Raw genomic sequence first — 17,979 nt, forward strand, 5'->3', positions numbered from 1 at the left:
CCACCTTCTTACATAGAGTCCCTGCTCCGTACCAAGCACCAACTGAGTGTGTTACACATATTAACTCATTTAAACTCCTGACAACCGTAGGAAACATTAAATATTCCCGTTGTATAAATGACAAATAGAGGCACAGAGAAGTTGTATTGCCTGCTCAGGCATCAGAGACAGGACTTGAGCCCAGGCAGTCTGGCACCAGGGCCCACAGCTCCAGACAGCTCTAGAGCTACACTACCTTGTCTCTGAGAAACACCTCCTGTGTGTTCATGACCATGTGCCACATATCGTCCCAGGCATTCACTGTGCATCAATGTGTTTAATCCTCACAATAACCCCTTGCCCAGGTAGCCCAGTTAGGAGGTGGTGGATACAGCATGTGAGGCCAGACAGTGCTTTCCAGTGTTCAACTTGGCATCGGTTCAATACCCAACCGAATTTTTCCTAATTGTCTAGAACCAAAAAGTAACAGTTTGTTTTTTCTGAGTTTAGCTTAGAAGTAGACAGAAAAAAAGCTAACTTAAAAGTGGCTAAACTTAAAATTAGACAGGAAAAAAAGGGCATAAAGTTTTCTAGAGCATTCCCGACTCTAACAAATTACTTATTTATTAAGCTATTAATATATATTAATTAATATTTATAGTATATTAATTTATTAATATACTTTCTAGTCACCATGCACTGCCATGACTCCCAGGGTGGGAGAGCAATCCTAGATATTGTATATCTTCTCTGTCTCTGTACCTTTTGAGGACACTGGCCATTCTTTTGTGAACACTATTGTGTTCACTTTTGAAGCTGAGAATGCAGAATCCCACAGAAAGGATGTAGATTTTCCCAGCATCACAAAATAAGTAGCATTTTAGAAATCCTATGAGAACTGATGACCTTAAAATACATCCTTGTTTATGGGCGAGAAGTAGCAGAGGACAGTGTTTCAGCTCCAGTTCTCAGGTAAGCTTGGTCTGGTACATCTCGGTCCTTTTTTGTGTCCCAAATCAGGTTTAACATTTCTACACCTGCTTTCCGAGGCTGCATGAAAAATCTGAAGAAACCCAGTGGCGTGGTTAGGTTGAATGATACTGTGGGAGTAACAAAGAAGTGCTCAGAAGACTGGAAGGTATGTGACGAGTTCATAACCTTACAAGGGAATGTCCCCCAACCACCCATTTTTGGTATTCGTTAAAACATCAGCTTTGGACTCCTTTCTGGTAGCACACAGTGTTACTGTGAACTGGCTTACATACACTCCCCACGTGCTTGCAAAACCTCTTTAGGTTTGCATATGAAATTTGTAGGAAAGGAGTAATACCAATGACACACAAAGAAACCTGCAGATGATCAATAAATTGCCATTCAGAAAAGCAAACTTAATTCTCCTCAAGGCCTCATAAACCACATTAATCAGTTGAGGTGCCCTGACATAGGACAAGATCTGTATTTCAGCCATTAAATGATTGCAATGCCAGTCATTTATTCCGTGTTTGCATTTCAGCTCGTGCGATCTGCCTCATTCTCCAGGGAAGGACATCTGAGCTTCACCAATTTGGACTTCCCATTGTCCAGCCAGTTCCAGGCCTCCTTTGGGTTTCAGACCTTTCAACCCAGTGGCGTGCTATTAAATCATCCTGCAGGGGTATGAAACATTGCATGAATACTGAGCAAGATTTAAACCTGACTCAACATCTGATGTCAAAAGCAATAGAGAGATTTTGAATGTAAATTATTTGGGCGTTTTATCTATCGTCACATGATCAATGCCATTGTATATTTCAACCATGGAGGTTGAGCTATACACCCTGGGGTAGGTCCTAAAGGAAATCAGGTTTAGAAAGTACATTGTAGTTCACAGAATTGAATTTGTGTGTATTCATGGGCTCATTTTTATTCTTTGTTAGATTTATTTTTTGAGTCAAGGTGAATTATAACTGTTAAAAGTTATAATGTAGCTTAAAGTTTTAGATCTAAGGAAAAAATCAGAATGTATCTCCACTATTCCTTTTTTATATCATGAAAGGTAGCTCTTCTTTTCATGCAGCAGCTTATTGGACAATATTCATATCTGGGAAATGGGAGAAAAGAAGGTCTTTTGCTCTTTGTTCATGTACAACAGAGCCACAGAAATTCTCTTCAGCAAGGAGATACCTCTATACCTTAAGAGAATTTAGCTAGTGCAGTTACATAGGTGTAGAAGTCAACTAACACTTAGAAATCTCTTTGTGGAACACGTGGGATTTTAAAATAGAGGTAGAAATAGCATAGTGCCATTCTGGATTTGTGTCTTCAGAATTTCCAGCACAACAGATATCTAGTATTTTTTTCAAAAGAATATAAATGTATGGTAATATGTCATTTATTTATTTTTTTAATTTTTGTCTTTATTGTTGAAAGTATTACAGATGTCTCCCTTTTCTCCCCATTTACCCCCTCTACCTGGCATTCACCCCTGCTCCCTCCAGGCCTTCTCTACACTATTGTGTGTCCATGGGTTGTGCATATATGCATATAAATTCTTTGATTAATCTAGTATTTGTTGAAAGGAAGGATGGTAGCTGACTCTGTGGCTTTGTCATATTAGAAAGCCTTTCCTCTCTTGACTTCTTTGCTCATTGGCCTTTAGAGATCTTTTTTTCAAAAACTAGTGCTAAAGAAGCACATGCTAGCATTTAGATGGTGAGAATGGCTTTTCCATCAAAACAGGATGTTTTGATCTACGCTTTTGACCCCCAACACTCGTTTCTTCTGCTGAGGGTAGGGACACTTAGTACACAATATACAAAATGGTTGAAAGCAGATGGAAGAATTAATTGGCTTAGTAAAAGATGAGATCAATCCTGGGCAATGCAGGAATCCTGGAAATAGCCTAGGAACATGGCCCTCAACTTCATAATTGGTTAGCTAAGAAATGCATATAAATTAGCATTCTTTTATCTAATTCACAAGGAATATTGCCAACTGGAAAAAAAAACAACATAAAATGAAACTGGCACCGCACACTGTAAAAATTGTTTTAGACTAAAAACTCACTGAAGAATTACATCTTGCTGAAAATTGTAAAAATGTACTTGGTGGAGAAAACATCAACAAAATTAAAGTGACAACTACTAACACTACACATATTTTTTTTATTAAGAATTAACAGAAAGAATCAAATCATCTTGCCAGAATTTAGATCTGTAGTTTGACATCGGAAAATTGAACTTCCTAGAAATTATGACCAGAAAATAAAAAATTTATGACTGAAGAGATCACTGTTATAATCACGTGGGAAAAAATGATGAATCAAGTCTTCATTCTAAAGTTTGTTCAGAAAAGAATTGATCTGATGAAAACAACTTTAGCAAAATGAAACTGAAAATAGAAAAATTTAGAGATGGTTTAACTGTTTTGTATAGTTGCTGGAGAAATTAAATTGGTTTCTGAATGTAGATCCATAAAATGCTTTTAACAAATTCATCAGTGTTGAAATAATAGCATAAGATTTTTATATTCATAAACATGAAGTTAAAATATTTAAAAATAGTCATTAGATCAAAATAGCAAAGTCAAAACATCTGGGTCAAAACATCCTGACTGTTTTGTACATAATTTTGATCATACATGCAGAATTGATACATTCATGAGTCTTAAATGCAAATTCATTGTACTGATGGGTAATTCTATGATGATTTCAGACAACTAGCCTACAGGTCTCCCTGGAAGATGGTCACATTGAGCTCAGCACCAGGGATCGCAGCAGCCCAATTTTTAAATCTCCACAGACATACATGGATGGTTTACTGCATTATGTGTCTGTAATAAATGACAACTCTGGGTGAGTGGAATGGCATTTCTGCCACAGCTCTAAGAATTTCACTTTATTTAGTTTAATGGAATTGTCTAGTGTCTTTTCTTGTGAAATATTTGTCCTTGAGATTGACACTATTTTACTAGTAAGTCGGGGCCTTCTTCCTGGTTCTATATTAATTTCTTTATTAAAAATTAATCAGCATTGGATGGCTAGATAAATTGTGGTATATTCAAAGTGGGAGAATAAAATGGGAGTAATGAGAATGAAAGCTCTACAACCTTCCATGACAGCATGCTTCCTACACAAAGACATTGAGTCTGAATTGAAGACAGTAAGTTGACCACAAGGCGACAATCTTCTGTTTTCCAGCACTTCTCACCCTTGTTGTCCTTTCCTTGTCTTTCAGACTCCAGCTTCTCATTGATGACCAGCCTCTGAAAAGTAACCAAAGGCTACAAAGCATTTCAAGTTCCCAGAAATCCCTGCGCCTGGGCGGGGGTGATTTTGAGGGCTGTATCAGCAACGTTTTTGTCCAGAGGTGCGTGCCCGTCTCTCTGTGTGATGAGAACAGCCTGTGATGCAGAGGGCATGCCGTTGGTTTGCTGGTGGAGCGGATTACCACAAACTTTCAAACAATGATGTCTTTGGCAGAATACACACATTAAAAACAAACCAACAACAACCAAAAATTTTAAAAGAACACCTGGGCCCAGCCTTCCTTTGTAGGAGCAGCTTTGGCACATAATCTTTAAAAGGTCTAAATAAAATTAAGTTTCATATGATGTTTCTGAGGAATATTCACACCAAGATTTTACTTAATTTTAATCAAGATTGTACAATTAGATGTAATCAGTTCTCCCAGTTTTCAAGGCCAAAGAATTACATGGCCCAGTGCAGTGCAGGGCTAGGAAACCAAACCACCACAGCGTCCAACGTGACTTTCATAGAGCAGAGCCTGATGCTCGCATGCAAATGTTTTAATGTTCTTTCCTTCTGATACAAAATGATTCTTTTTAGATAAGAGGCAAAACCCCTCCCAAGGCAGAGGGAGGGCCTGGGACTGGTCATGAACCTCAGGCAGCCTGTCAGGAGCTTGTGGGCTCCTACTGTCCATCAAGGCTCCGATAACAATCATGAGATAAAGCACACTTAGCTGTGAGACTTTCCTACTCAAGTGCAGTGAGAAAAATCCCTTCATAAACTCACATCTGAGGTTTCCTTATGTTCACCATCATTCTAGATCAACCATTTTCAACCAGTGTCCCACGGCACACTGATGCGCCGTAAGAATTTTTAAAACATGCAGTACTGACTATTGAGTCAGGGGCACTGACCCCTTTTCCCTTAGGTTGTCAAATAAATAAATAAAATGACAATAGCCAACACAATAATAGCCATTCAGTGTGAAGGAATCAAAATTGTACCTATTTTTTGTCAGAGCAGCAAAAAATATATTTTTTGGTGTGCCGCAGAATTATTAGTAATTAGTTTATGTGCGCCACAAGATGGGAAAGGTTGAAAATCACTGTTCTAGACCAGGTTTCTCCTCTCTGCATAGTTTGTTTTTATATTTCTATATGACACTCGTTCCAAAGAAAGAACTGTAGTGTTCTGGCTTAGCCACAATCCTGGATGTTCAAAAAGAAAAAGAAAAGTTTCTCATGCCCTTCTGCTGGCCAGGCACAGTGCTGGGCATTTCAGGGAACACAAAGGTGGGCACAGCACATCCTCAGCCTCATGCGTCCAGTGACTCCTCCAGGTGTAAGGTTCAGGGAGATGAAAGGCTACCCAGAAACCATGACAGTAAGAATGTGTGTTTTTGGAATAATCTCTCCCTGCCAATGTGTTTTCCAAGTTCGGCAGCAGCTTTCTTTTCTGCCCTCATTCCAGGTTGTCACAGAATCCTGAAGTCCTAGATTTGACCACTAAATCTGTCAAGAGAGGTGTGTCCCTGGGAGGCTGCAGTTTGAACAAACCACCTTTTCTCATGTTGTTGAAAGGTTCTGCAAGGTTTAGCAAAGCCAAGACTTTCAATATCAACCAGGTAAGTGTCAAACCATATCCCCAGTTTTTCTTCTCGCTATCTCATGGGAGATGCTGGAGGAGGGCCAGGAGGGGTGGGCAGGGTGTGGTCAGTGCCTCCAGGAAGTGGATTTGATGGGTCATTAACAGTTGGATTATACCAAAAGGTCAAAATGGTTTTCTTTTTAGCTTTTATTTTGTATCGATAAAAATTTGGCAATTTTTGCAGTCATACAATAAACAGAACCTTGACTTAGGTGCCACATTTTTGTACCTGATGTCTTGCTCTTTTAACACTTCTGTCTCTAATGAGCACAATAATTGTCTAAAATACAGAGGCCATGCCCCTTCTCCCCACAGACACCCCTCTGCCCTGCCTCTTGTGACACATACACACATGCACCCAGGCCTTGCTGAGACCAGTGTGGCTTGACCTTGACTGCACATGAGAAACACCTGGAGAGCTTTTAAAATCCCAGTGCTCACCTGGCCTGTGTGGTGCAGTGGTTGAGCGTTGACCTAAGAACCAGGAGGTCACAGTTCAATTCCCTGTCAGGGTACATGCCCAGGCTTGGTCCCTGGTAGGGGGCGTGTAGGAAGCAGGAGACAGCCAATTGATGATGTTTCTCTCTCATCAATGTTTCTATCTCTCTATTCCCTCTCCCTCTCTCTCTAAAAATCAATATATATATATATATATTTTTAAAGTTGTTTAAAAAAAATCCCAGTGCTCAGGTTGCATCCCACCCAATTAAGTCAGATGCTCAAGGTGGGTCCAGGTGGCAGACGTTTGTAAAGTTCCCCCGGCGATTCTAATGTGTAGCACGAAGAGAGACTGGAAGGAAACAAAATTCCTCATTTGCAGGAGCAAAAACATCTTAATGAATTGAACACAGGGTTAGAACTTAAAGAATTCCTTGCCTTGCCTGAGGTCAACCGTGTGACCTCCCCACGTCTGAGGTTACAATTAATATGATTAATAGATAACATTGAGCACCTCCCGTGTGCCAGGCATCGCACTGAGCTCTTTAAGTGGATTTTCTTACTACATCTGCAAGTAACCTTGGGAGAGAAGTACTATTACTAGCCACATCTTACAGAAAAGGGTGTTATGGCTTAGAAAGGCAAGCAATTTGCCTATGCTCCTGCAGATGGAAGGTGGAGTTGGATTTCAAACCCAGGCGGAGCCCATGTGCTCCTAAGAGCAATGTGCTTCTGTTCAGCATGCTCTTCACTTAACGTCAACCGCACACTGCTTGTCTGCCAGTACTTCCCCGCTGTACAGTGATTTGGGGGAGTTTAATAGATAGTACCTAATAAGAAATGTTTTATGCTATTAAGAAGGAATATGCTTCATAAATCCCAAAGGGTTGTCATTTCGCTGTTATAGAAAGAACATCTTTAGACCTGCCCCATCAGGAATGAAGTCATATATTCATTTTTTTACTGTAAGGCTGAAAATTACCAAGAGACTAAATTAGCACAGTGGTGGTGGAGATGGAGAAAAGGAGATGGATTCAAAGCTATTTAAAAGATAGAATATACATAACATAGTAATTGAATGTGGGTGGCAAGAGAGGGGCAGGATTTCATATAATTCTGAGGCATCTAGTCCAGTCACTGGATAGATGCGGACGGCATCGTGGAGAGAGGACAGGACAGTATTTGGAGGGAAAGGAACTGAGCGCAGTTCGTAGCATATTGAGTGGCAGGTGCCTGCGGGACATCCAGGGAGAGAATGCTGGCGGGAGACTGTTGGGTGTCTCTGAGTGGACCTCAGCAGACAGGGTAGGACTGGGGCTGTTGACATGGGAGACACCAGAGAGTACGCCGTTCTGTGCGATCCCCCAGGTTAGATGAAAAAAGATATTCGTTTTTGCCTCCCAAAGCCCAGTAACAGAGAGAAGGCAACAGAGCTTTGTAGTTATGTACTGGACTTTGGGGTCAGGCTTCCTGGGTTTGTATCAGGTGTTATCACTTATTAGGTGTGTGACCTCCAGTGAATATTGACCTCCCTGTGGGTCTATTTCCTGCAACATAAATGAGGATACATAATAGTACTAACTCATGGTGTGAGGGGTAAAGGAAGTAAGAAACACAGAACAGGTAGAGAAGTGCCTGGTACTTGGTAAGCATGCAGTAAATATCAGCTATTATTATTATTATTATTGTTATACACACTAAAAACCTAAGTGAAAGGGATACAACATGCTACAGTGTGGTACAGCAGGCACTTTTCTGCAGAGATCAGGGGTGTCCTTTTGGAGGAGGTGATACATGAACTGAGTCTGGAGTATGGGTTGACTTTAGACAAGTGAGTATTATCGCTACATGAGCAGAAGGCCAAAGCTGGGAGGCAGGATGTGGGTGGGACTCTCAGGTTCAAGACACTTTACGTGTATTCTCTCCAAACCTCACAAGTCTTCTTACCATCTCTCTGTTCTCAGCACACCCCTCTGAGAGCAGAAGAAAACACCAACTTTATAGATCAGGAAATTGAGTCTCAGAGTGGTTAAAAAATCTTGTCCTGTCAGTGAATGGTAGATTCAGAATTGAAGCTTAGGCTGTAGAATCCCAAAGAATGTGCTCTTCACATGTGGCATCTGCAGGCTTGGAAAGCTTGGTGAACAGGGGAATGTGATGGAGAAAAGAGACTGGGGGAAGTAAGCTCAGAATCCACTTGAACCAAGACTCAGGAGAGTCTTGGATGGCCTGATGTCATGTTAACATTTTTTCTATAGTTAATGTGAAGCCGTGAAAAGGAGGGCTTTGGTTACAGAGTTTCAGATCCTAAGCTGCAGTCAGATCCAGATCTGGCTGTGATTTTAAGCAATTCACTTAACTTCCTAGTGATCAAACATCTCCACTCGGCAATGTGCAAACACAGAATGTTTTAAATAACTGATTTGCATTCTGAGCACCTATCTAGGAATTGGGTCGGGGAGGAAAACCTGATCTTGAAGGAATCTGAATCCATGGGGAAGCCGTCAGCTGCTAGCTCCAGAAAACCCACTGCAAAATGTTTAACCAGCAAGGAATCTACAGTGTCACGTTAAGGGACACAGGTGGGGCTTGAGGCCTGGCGCATCAGGACTGGGCTCTGTCCTGCACAGCTGGGAGTGGCATATCCTCACGTGACAATGCCCAGCACCAGAAGCACTGATCTGCCAGGCTTTCTCTCTCCACTAGAAGGAAACCATTCCCGGAGGCCCCACCCCAGGTTTACCCTCAAGGCTCATTGGCCAGGAGAGGCTCACATGTTCATTCCTAAACCAGTCCTTAGCAAGATGAATTTCCACCTTTAGCTTTGAAAAATGGAGATCCCTGCTCAGCTCTAAGCCCCTTGGGAAAAGTATGGACAGGTCATTAAAATCTGGGCTTTGCAGCAGAGAAAAGAGGGGCGGCTGGCAAGTCTTAGTTTCTTTCAACAGTTGTTTAAGTGACATTTGATACTTATTATGGTTGTTTTCTGCATTAAAACTCAGTCCCATTCAAAAGTTCAAAGCATTGTCCAGCTCAGACTTCGGTGCATGGGTCAACTTTGATGAAAGTGGGGACAGGCTGTGGACCCACCCCATGCCTTCTGTATCCTGCTCTCCTGATCCTCTCACTGCCCTACTGCGAAAGCCCGAGTGCATGGCCCCAGGGGAGGTGGTAGGTTGGCAGCTCCTTGGCCCACCAACTAGCTGTGCAGGCCTCGGAGCTGCCTGCCAAACACTGGCTCTCAAGGGACGCTGGTTCTAATGAAGTCCCCCCAGAGAGGGGCTCTGGATGGCCACTGGCTCCGGGCGCAGCACTGCTGTAGGATGGGATTAACCTCCATTCTCCCCAAGGACGAACCCATCTGTATTGAATTCCTCTTTTAGGATCCAAAGTAAAAACGGAGCTAGGCACTTAGCCAGGTGCATTCTTCATCCTCCCCCCCCCCGGTAATTAGTGGCCCTAATTTTGTGCTTCTTTTCCCATACAGCCATTGCAGGACACACCAGTGGCCTCCCCGAGGAGTGTGCAGGCGTGGCAGAATGCTCAGTCTTGTCCATCACCTCCCGGGGCCCAGGCCAGTCACGGAGCCCTCAGGTTTGGGGACAGTCCCACCAGCCACTTGCTATTCACGCTTCCCCAGGAGTTGCTAAAACCCAGGTATTATTTCATTTTCTTGCCCCTACGCCATCTCAGAGCCTGACTCTGTGATTTTACCCCAGGGCAGGCTAGCTGGCATGACACTGTGCCCCTGTCACTGATGATGGTGGCACTACCACTTTTGTGCAAAAAGGTGCTGGCTTGCACAGGACATACAGCATGACTGCTGAGTGTGCTCCCTCCCCACAGCTGGAATGCACGCATGACGTGTGCTGCTCCCAGGCTGAGACAATCAGCTCAGCTCCGGTTTAGAATTGACAGTGTTCTAAAAATAGGCTGATAATTCTTTTCAAAGCTGCTATTTATTTCTATGATAAGTCACCTTTCTTCCCCTGCATTCTATAATCAGAGGAAAATCATTCTTTTCGGTAGACTCAAGCGCCCAATAGATCATTTTTAGAGAACACATTTGGACTTTTTGTGCTAAAAAGTTGCATCTCTTTGGGGGAAGAAGGAATGAGCAGAGACATTAATTATACCAGAAAAAATGTAGAAAAACAAGGTTTGTCATTTTCATGTGATATGAAGGAGACCAAAATAAAAAGGTGCCAAAAATTCCTTTGTGACTTATCTATAGGAGCAGAATTTCTCAGGGGTCCAAAAGACCTCACTTTCAGTCCCCGTTCAGCCACTTGCTGGCTGTGTGAGCTCAGGCCCTCCAGGCTGGAAATGTCAGGGCGGGACTAGAAGTGCAGGAGATTTATTGCCCCTGTAGAAGAGAAAGGGGCAGGGGCAGGAGCGAGCCAGGAGCTAGGGGCCTGCCCCCAGTGAAAGGAGAGGGAAAGGAAGGAGCAGTGGGTGGGAAGGGCCTCAGGCTGCAGTGCAGTTCAGAGAGTCAGGCTCTCTACTGCCGCCCTTTTGGGGTGTTAATCAGTCTTTTCTGAAAGATAGTTGCTTTAAGAAATAATTCTGGAGAGCAAATGTCAGGCCTGGTAACCACGCCCACATATGTAAAGTACTTGAATTCTGTAGCACGTTCTGTCCTCCTTAAATTGGCTAACCCTCGTTTCCCAAACCTCCACACTAACACAGATACACCAGGAGAAATATTGAGCAGTGTCTCCATCTGGTTGGTTTCATTTAACAAATATAGATTTCTTTCTCATTTTGAAGAACATTACCCTCAAGGAAACTTGCTAATTTGAAGAATTAAAGTACATCTCAGTGTTGGCTCAGCCGCACAGTATTGAAAAACAAAGAGGAATTAAAGTGTGATTTTTTTTTTCTTCCACTTCCCGATTCTGCCTCTAAATTTTCCATATATAGTACCATTTAATTCAATTCAGTAACTAATTCTTCAGTGCTCACTGTGTACTAGGCACTGGGGATACAGCCTTAAGCAGGATAGACCCAGTCCCTGCCGGTATGTACTTATTCATAAACCACAGGAACGGGCATGACAGCTTAGTAACACCCTACTGCGCTTTTAGGCACCCATTCCAGTGTGCCATAAACAATTCCAGGAATGAAACGTCCATTACTGCACTCTTAGCGCCCGCCACAGTGTTTTATACATACTACACACTCATTCAACATGTGTTGAGTGAATGAATAAATGAATGAGTGGAAGGATAGATGAATGAATGTGAGTTTTCATAGAAAGTAAAGCTTGTTTAGCCAGGTGTACATACAATATGCAACACCATGCAAATGAATATTAACTTTCATTCTCCGCTTTTACTGCATGATGCTTGCTTAATTCCAGTTTTATCATAGGTGGGGCATTAAGGTCCGAGAAACTTAAAGGTGGATGGGAGAAGGTGGACATGTACTTGTGTGCCTCTGTGTTAAAAGTGTCTTACAGAAAGAAAATGCTTGCCTGATGCTTAAATCAAATCCTTGCTATTCAAATTATCCCCCAACTGCTCTTCACAACTTCTCCTTAGATGTATACAAAATAGCACGCATGTTCACAGGGCTTAAAAGTATGTGAGGAGGAGCTGCCCAGTGAAATAAGCCAGTCACAAAAGACAAATACTGTATGGTTTCACTTATACAAGGTACCTAGAGTGGTAAAATTCAGAGACAGAATAGAGAAGGGTGGTTGCCAGGGGCTGGGGGCAGGAGGGAATACAGAGTTGTTTAGCGGGTACAGGGTTTCAGTTTTACAAGATGAAAAGAGGTCCAAAGGTGGGATGTACAAACAATGTGAATGTACTTAAAACTACTAAACTGAACACTTTAAAATGGTAAAGATGGTAAGTTTTATGTTATGTTCATTTTACTAATTTTTATAAATGTTGATTTTTATTTTATTTTAAGTAAGGCATCTTCCTCCTTGCCATGTGCTGAGATTTACACCTCCAGCTAAGCTTGCTGTGGAACTTCCACATTATTCCCCAACTCAGTGAGGAAATTATACATCACAGCTTTTTTTTTTTTTTAATCCTCACTAGAGGATATTTTTTCCATTGCTCTTCAGAGAGAGTGGAAGGGAGAGAGAGAGAAACACTGATGTGAGAGACACACCGATTGGCTGCCTCCCTGACCTGGGCCGGGGATCGAGCCTGCAACCGAGGTACGTGCCCTGGGCCAAATTCGAACCTGAGACCCTTCAGTTTGCAGGCCGGTGCTCTAACCACTGAGCAAAACCAGCTAGGGCTACAACATAACTTTTAACAGCCAAATAGAAAAACTTTTAAAAGTTCCCAGAGAGACAGATCATTTAATCAGCACATACCTCAGTTTATTCATTTAAATAATGGGGGTTTGGGTATTTGCCCTTCACCCTCTCCCCCAGCTTTGAAAATTTGGAAAAACACGAAAAACCTCTATTTTCCTTCTGTGCCCATTGCTTTCTTTTCCTGCAGGTCACAATTTGCTGTGGACCTGCAGACAACATCCTCCAGGGGGCTTGTGTTTCACACAGGCACGAAGAACTCCTTTATGGCTCTCTATCTCTCCAAGGGACGACTGGTCTTTGCTTTGGGGGCAGAAGGGAAAAAACTGAGGCTCAAAAGCAAAGAGAAGTGCAATGATGGGAAGTGGCACACGGTAAGAGCTGGGGCTGCTTCAGAAGCTCAGCACTAGGCGCTGCTACAGGTCCATGCCTGGGTGTCATCTTAACTGCCAAGATGGGCTTTGCTCACTGCTTCAGTCCCCTCCATGCCTCGCTGAGGTGTCTCACTCCCCTTGCCCACTCCCACCCCAGCTTCCCGGACCATGTCCCTCCTTCAGGACCAGGCTCCTCTCTGAGCCTTCTCCATCGCACAAGGATAAGGACCCGCATCTCTAGCATCCTAGCTCCTGCCTTCAGGCATCCCAGATTTAAAGAATTACAGTTTAAAGCAAGAAGGGACTTCTTTCTGATAAGGCAACTGGAACTCAGAAAACTTGAGTGATTTGACAAGTCCTACTCACTTAGTCAACAAAGTGAAGCCAGGTAGGGAAATAACTGAGTAGAGAAACTATTTTAGATACGGTAGTGAAAAAAGGCCTCCTCCAGGAAGTGACAATCACATGAAGTTCTAGGGAGAGTGTTTCAGGCAGAGGGAACAGCAGGTACAAAGACCCTGAGGTAGGAATTAGCGGAGTGAACAGAACAGAAAGGGCAAGAAATGGGATTCAAAAGCAAGGCAGGTCCCAGATCTTTTAAGCTTTGGAGACCAAGATAAGAACTTTGGATTTTATTTTGAGTGTCCCTGAAGCTTTTGGAGAGTCTAAAACGAAAAAGGGAGCATTGCATGAATAGATTTATATTTTCAAAAACTCTCTTTAGCTGAAGAGACCGAAAGCAGGTAAGAGGAGAAGTAGGTAGACCAGATGGACACTAGTGCCTTTGCTTTGAGAGGCTGTCATAGAGGTGGGGAGAAGTGAGCCATCCTGGGTATGTTCTGAAGGCAGACCCAAGAGGCCTTGCTGATGGATTCCATGTATAGTGTGAGAGAAAGAGGAATCAATATTGAGTGCTATGATTTTGGACCAGCAATCGGGTCTATAGTGGAACCTTTGCTGAGATGAAAAAGATGGGAAGGAGGTGAGTGTGGCCAGGGAAGGAGCAGTGCAGAGCTGGGGAAGAGTAGGGGTTCTGGTGTAAACATCCTAGAGTTGAGTTGCCTATCAGACACGTGAGCCCACATGTGTGTAGACAGTAGAGGCCGGAGGTCACAGCTGGGTGTATAAACTGGGGAGCAGTTAGAGAATAGTTTCATAGCCGTGAGGTGGCAGGGTCCACAGTGGAGCTTAGGGATCGTGACTTCTAGCAGAGTTTAAAACACTTGCTTCTCTTGTTAGAAGAGAAGTAGCCACTGGCCCCTTGCTCCAGGAGCCTTGCTCAAGGGAGCATGTGACTCCCCCACCCCTTAGCTCTGCACAAACTATTCCTTTCCCTTTGTTGCATGGGGGTGTATATATGTATGTTCCTTTAGATCTTCAGTTGTTTATATTTCCACAAGTTTCCAGATTAATTATATCTTTATTAGTTCACTTTCAAACAACCTTTTTTTTTTTTGCTTACTTTTTTTAGCTCACTTTATTCAATATCTACTATATCACAAAATGATGATGATGACGACAATAGAGAGAAAAATCTCTGATTTTTTAAGGCTACTCAAAGGGACAGAAAAACATTTTTTAAAAATTTTCTGTGACCACTAAATAAAATACAGCAGCAACTGTCAAAGGCAAAACTATTATTAACTTATTTTCTTTGCTCTTAAGGTGGCATTTGGACAAGATGGAAAGAAGGGACGCTTGGTTGTAGATGGTCTGAGGGCCTGGGAGGGAAGTTTACCGGGAAATTCCACCGTCAGCCTCAGAACATCAGTTTACCTGGGATCGTCTCCATCAGGGAAACCAACAGTAAGTAGCTATGCTTCAGAACCGTAGATAAAAAATAACTAACTTTATAATATAATCATTATAATTATGCAAGATATTCAAAGATACCAAAATGCTCTAAATGATTTTTAAAATAATCTAATTAATGTCCATAAACCCACAGAGAGGTACACATTCCCCATTCCCAGCCTTTCGTTTTACAGGTACAGCTTGAAACACAGGCAAGCCCTGAAGGAGTGAATTCAGGCCTTCTCCATGGATTTATACACACGGATCTCAGCTTGTCTTTCAGGGAATGCAAAAACCTGGGTTTAAGATGGAAGTTTTGATTAAGATAATATATTTCAAACTTTAGCAATTTGTGCCACCTTCACCATCTTTACCATACCCAGTAAAACATTAATAATTTGCTCTCAATCAACTCACTAATTTAAATTTGTTTTTAAAGGATCTTTTTTTCCTCTCTCCTAAATGGAAATCCAATATCCTTAAACCATAAATCGTAGATAACCATAAAAATAAATATATGAAAATAAAAGTGTTTAAAAAGTCCAGCTAGATAGTGTAGCCTGCACTGCCTTCATTTGTAGAAAAAGCAGCTTGACAAGTGATCAAGAAGTGTTTAAGATATTAGCACTAAACAGAAATTTGTTCCTTCCCTAATAAGGCTAGACAGAGAATTGAAAAGGGAATAACATAATAACTGAATATTTGTTTTAATGTTATTTGGTGTCTAAAATAAATTAGGCTAAGGGAGAGTCACAAGTCTGTCTGTCCCCAAGGAGGAGGAGAAGGAGGAATATGAACCTGGATGTGTCAAGTTCAAAGGCTCTGATGGGGCCACGGCTCTAGGGCTGAGCTCGGCATGCCCTCTCCCTATCTCTCTTCCCACACTGCCAGAGCACAGATTGCATCTGGGTTACTCGGGGCAGCTATCCTCACTTGCCATTCTCCCAGATTTGCTTTTTTTCTCCCACAAAGTGAAGTAAGATGGTCCTGTCAGCAGCTCAGGCCTAGGAACTGCGCTCTACCTAAATGCGCTGCCGTGTGCTCAGCCCCTCTTGCCCCTTTTCGCATGGGCGGTGGCCCATTCTGGTATGAAGTTTGCTTGCAGTTGTGGAGGAAGGGCCAAGACCCAAATCTGGGCCTGGGAACGGGCATAATTAAGGCAGATCATTTCCACTAGTGTAGATTCTGGGCATTCAGGCTGACGTTGCCTAGGCCAAAGTATCTCCACACGGCTCAGCCTGGTCCCCTTGAGTCTCTTTTTTGCTTTATATATATATATATTTTCCCCCCCTTGAGTTTTGCACTGGGGTTTGGGTCAAAGCCCCAGCAAGTCTTAAAGTATCGTTTTGCTTCATTATAGATAATAACATATCATAAATAATATATAACATAATATAGTATATGTAATATATTATATAACATATATATTAATTGCTAAAGAGGATACTCAATGTTACTGTTTGCTTTTCTGAAACCTCTGTACCCATTTCCCTCTCAGAGAAGTAGCTATTCAAGGGCACAATTTGGGTATTCTTTTGACCTGGATAAAACACACTTGGCCTCCTAATATCTGGAACAATATTCAGCACCCGATTTACAACATTCTTATAAGCCAGGGTTCTCTCTGCAGCCTCCCTTCAACCTGAAGGATTACCATTGGATTACTCTCCTCCAAATCCTCTCAAAGGGCAGGCCCCATCCAATCAAACCATGCCTGCTGCTGGGCACCAAAACCTGCAGTCAGCGTGTAGGGTTCAGTGTAGGCCATGGCCTATCCTGCAGAGTTTGAGCTGGGTCTCAGCTCAGGCTCTTTATTGTATAAGATGGCAAGTCTTAAGATACTAAAAACTTCATAGGAAGCCCAATCAGCCCTTTATCGTCAACACTGACACCACATGCCTCTCTAATATCACCATAGTCTCTCAAAATTATCATGTCTTGCATCTGTCATGTAGAATTTCAGGGTCCTAAAGGTATCGATAGAAGGGATTTTAGGGATTTAATTCAGTGATTCTTTAACTTTTTTGAGAATTTCATTAAAGTTACAGTCCCTCTTCTCAGGCAAATGCACATGCAGAGAATATCTGATATATGATTTAAGGGATCACAGAATCCAGAAACGCACCCCTGGGCCCCAGGTGAGAATTACTGTTCTAAGCCAGTGTTAGGCAGGCACAGAGCTCCATGCAAGCTCACCGATGCTGCACAGCGTGTCTTATTTTAACTCTAAGGCATTCAGTGAGCCCAACAATGTAGAGAACCTTTTTACACTTTATTATTTTTGGAATGTTTTGGCCTCTTTTTTCAGTCAGCTGCCCTGCATTAAGCAATCACATGAGCTCATAAAATCCTAAGAAGTGGTTTGTACCTGCAAGGAGATGGTGAGATCTGTGACGCTTAAGGTGGAAACTCCCCCTCTTGGAGCTCTGTCCAGGTGGACCAGGGTCAGGTCACCCTCCCTGCTCTTGTTCCAGCACGTGCAAGCAACCTCCACCACCCCTGCCCTCTGCACACATGCCACTTGGGTTGGTGGCACCTTCAAATTTGACCATCCACCAGACATCTGGTATCCAGGTTTTTCTTGGTACTATGGGCAGGAGCGAAATGGAAAAGTCAGGCCCACCTGACTCTGAAACAGGAAGAATGAGTCCCCAGCCTTCTGTCTTTAGCAGACAACTGCCCCGGCCCTTAACCGCAGCTGCCCCTGCGTTTCTGGGAGTTGTGGGTAATGAAGTTTGCGCTCTCTTCTGCTTGGTTGCAGAGCCTCCCCAAAAACAGCTTTGTGGGATGCCTGAGGAACTTTCAGTTGGATTCGAAACCACTGGACACCCCTTCTGCAAGCTTTGGGGTGTCTCCCTGCTTGATTGGCTCTTTGGAGAAAGGCATTTATTTCTCCCAAGAAGGAGGTCACATCAAACTAGGTAAGGACCAGTTTGGAAGAGTTTATGTCTTTGAGTCTGAAGAACTCCATCCTTTCTCTTGAATTATGATGTTTTAACTGTTTCTTGTTTCTTTTCTTTTGAAAGCTAACTCTGTGTCGTTGGGGCCAGAATTTAAGCTCGTTTTCAGCGTCCGCCCGAGAAGTCTCACGGGAATCCTGATACACATCGGCAGTGGGCCCCAGAGGCACTTGTGTGTTTACATGGAGGCAGGAAAGGTGCGTAGCAGTCTGAGGATGTGGAAGGGCATGTGGGTTTGCATTAGAAGCAGAGTCCAATTTTGGAGACCACAGTAGGTGAAGG

At 42.8% G+C, this 17,979-nt stretch overlaps 1 protein-coding gene across 2 annotated transcripts in view; it reads left to right on the forward strand.

The window, feature by feature from the left end:
• LAMA3 (laminin subunit alpha 3) overlaps positions 1 to 17,979 on the forward strand; it is a 186,157-nt gene that overhangs the window by 163,462 nt on the left and 4,716 nt on the right. For both annotated transcript variants that reach the window (XM_087819001.1, XM_016211528.2), the window contains 10 exons: positions 1,000 to 1,117; positions 1,493 to 1,633; positions 3,672 to 3,811; positions 4,194 to 4,325; positions 5,678 to 5,831; positions 9,780 to 9,949; positions 12,760 to 12,943; positions 14,609 to 14,749; positions 17,499 to 17,658; positions 17,764 to 17,894. In XM_087819001.1, the coding sequence (XP_087675127.1) occupies positions 1,000 to 1,117; positions 1,493 to 1,633; positions 3,672 to 3,811; positions 4,194 to 4,325; positions 5,678 to 5,831; positions 9,780 to 9,949; positions 12,760 to 12,943; positions 14,609 to 14,749; positions 17,499 to 17,658; positions 17,764 to 17,894 (1,471 nt within the window). The remainder of the gene's footprint in view (positions 1 to 999; positions 1,118 to 1,492; positions 1,634 to 3,671; positions 3,812 to 4,193; positions 4,326 to 5,677; positions 5,832 to 9,779; positions 9,950 to 12,759; positions 12,944 to 14,608; positions 14,750 to 17,498; positions 17,659 to 17,763; positions 17,895 to 17,979) is intronic.

The sequence above is a fragment of the Miniopterus natalensis genome, chromosome 7, assembly GCF_054644295.1.
Source record: "Miniopterus natalensis isolate mMinNat1 chromosome 7, mMinNat1.hap1, whole genome shotgun sequence".
In the NCBI taxonomy this organism is placed as follows: domain Eukaryota; kingdom Metazoa; phylum Chordata; class Mammalia; order Chiroptera; family Miniopteridae; genus Miniopterus; species Miniopterus natalensis.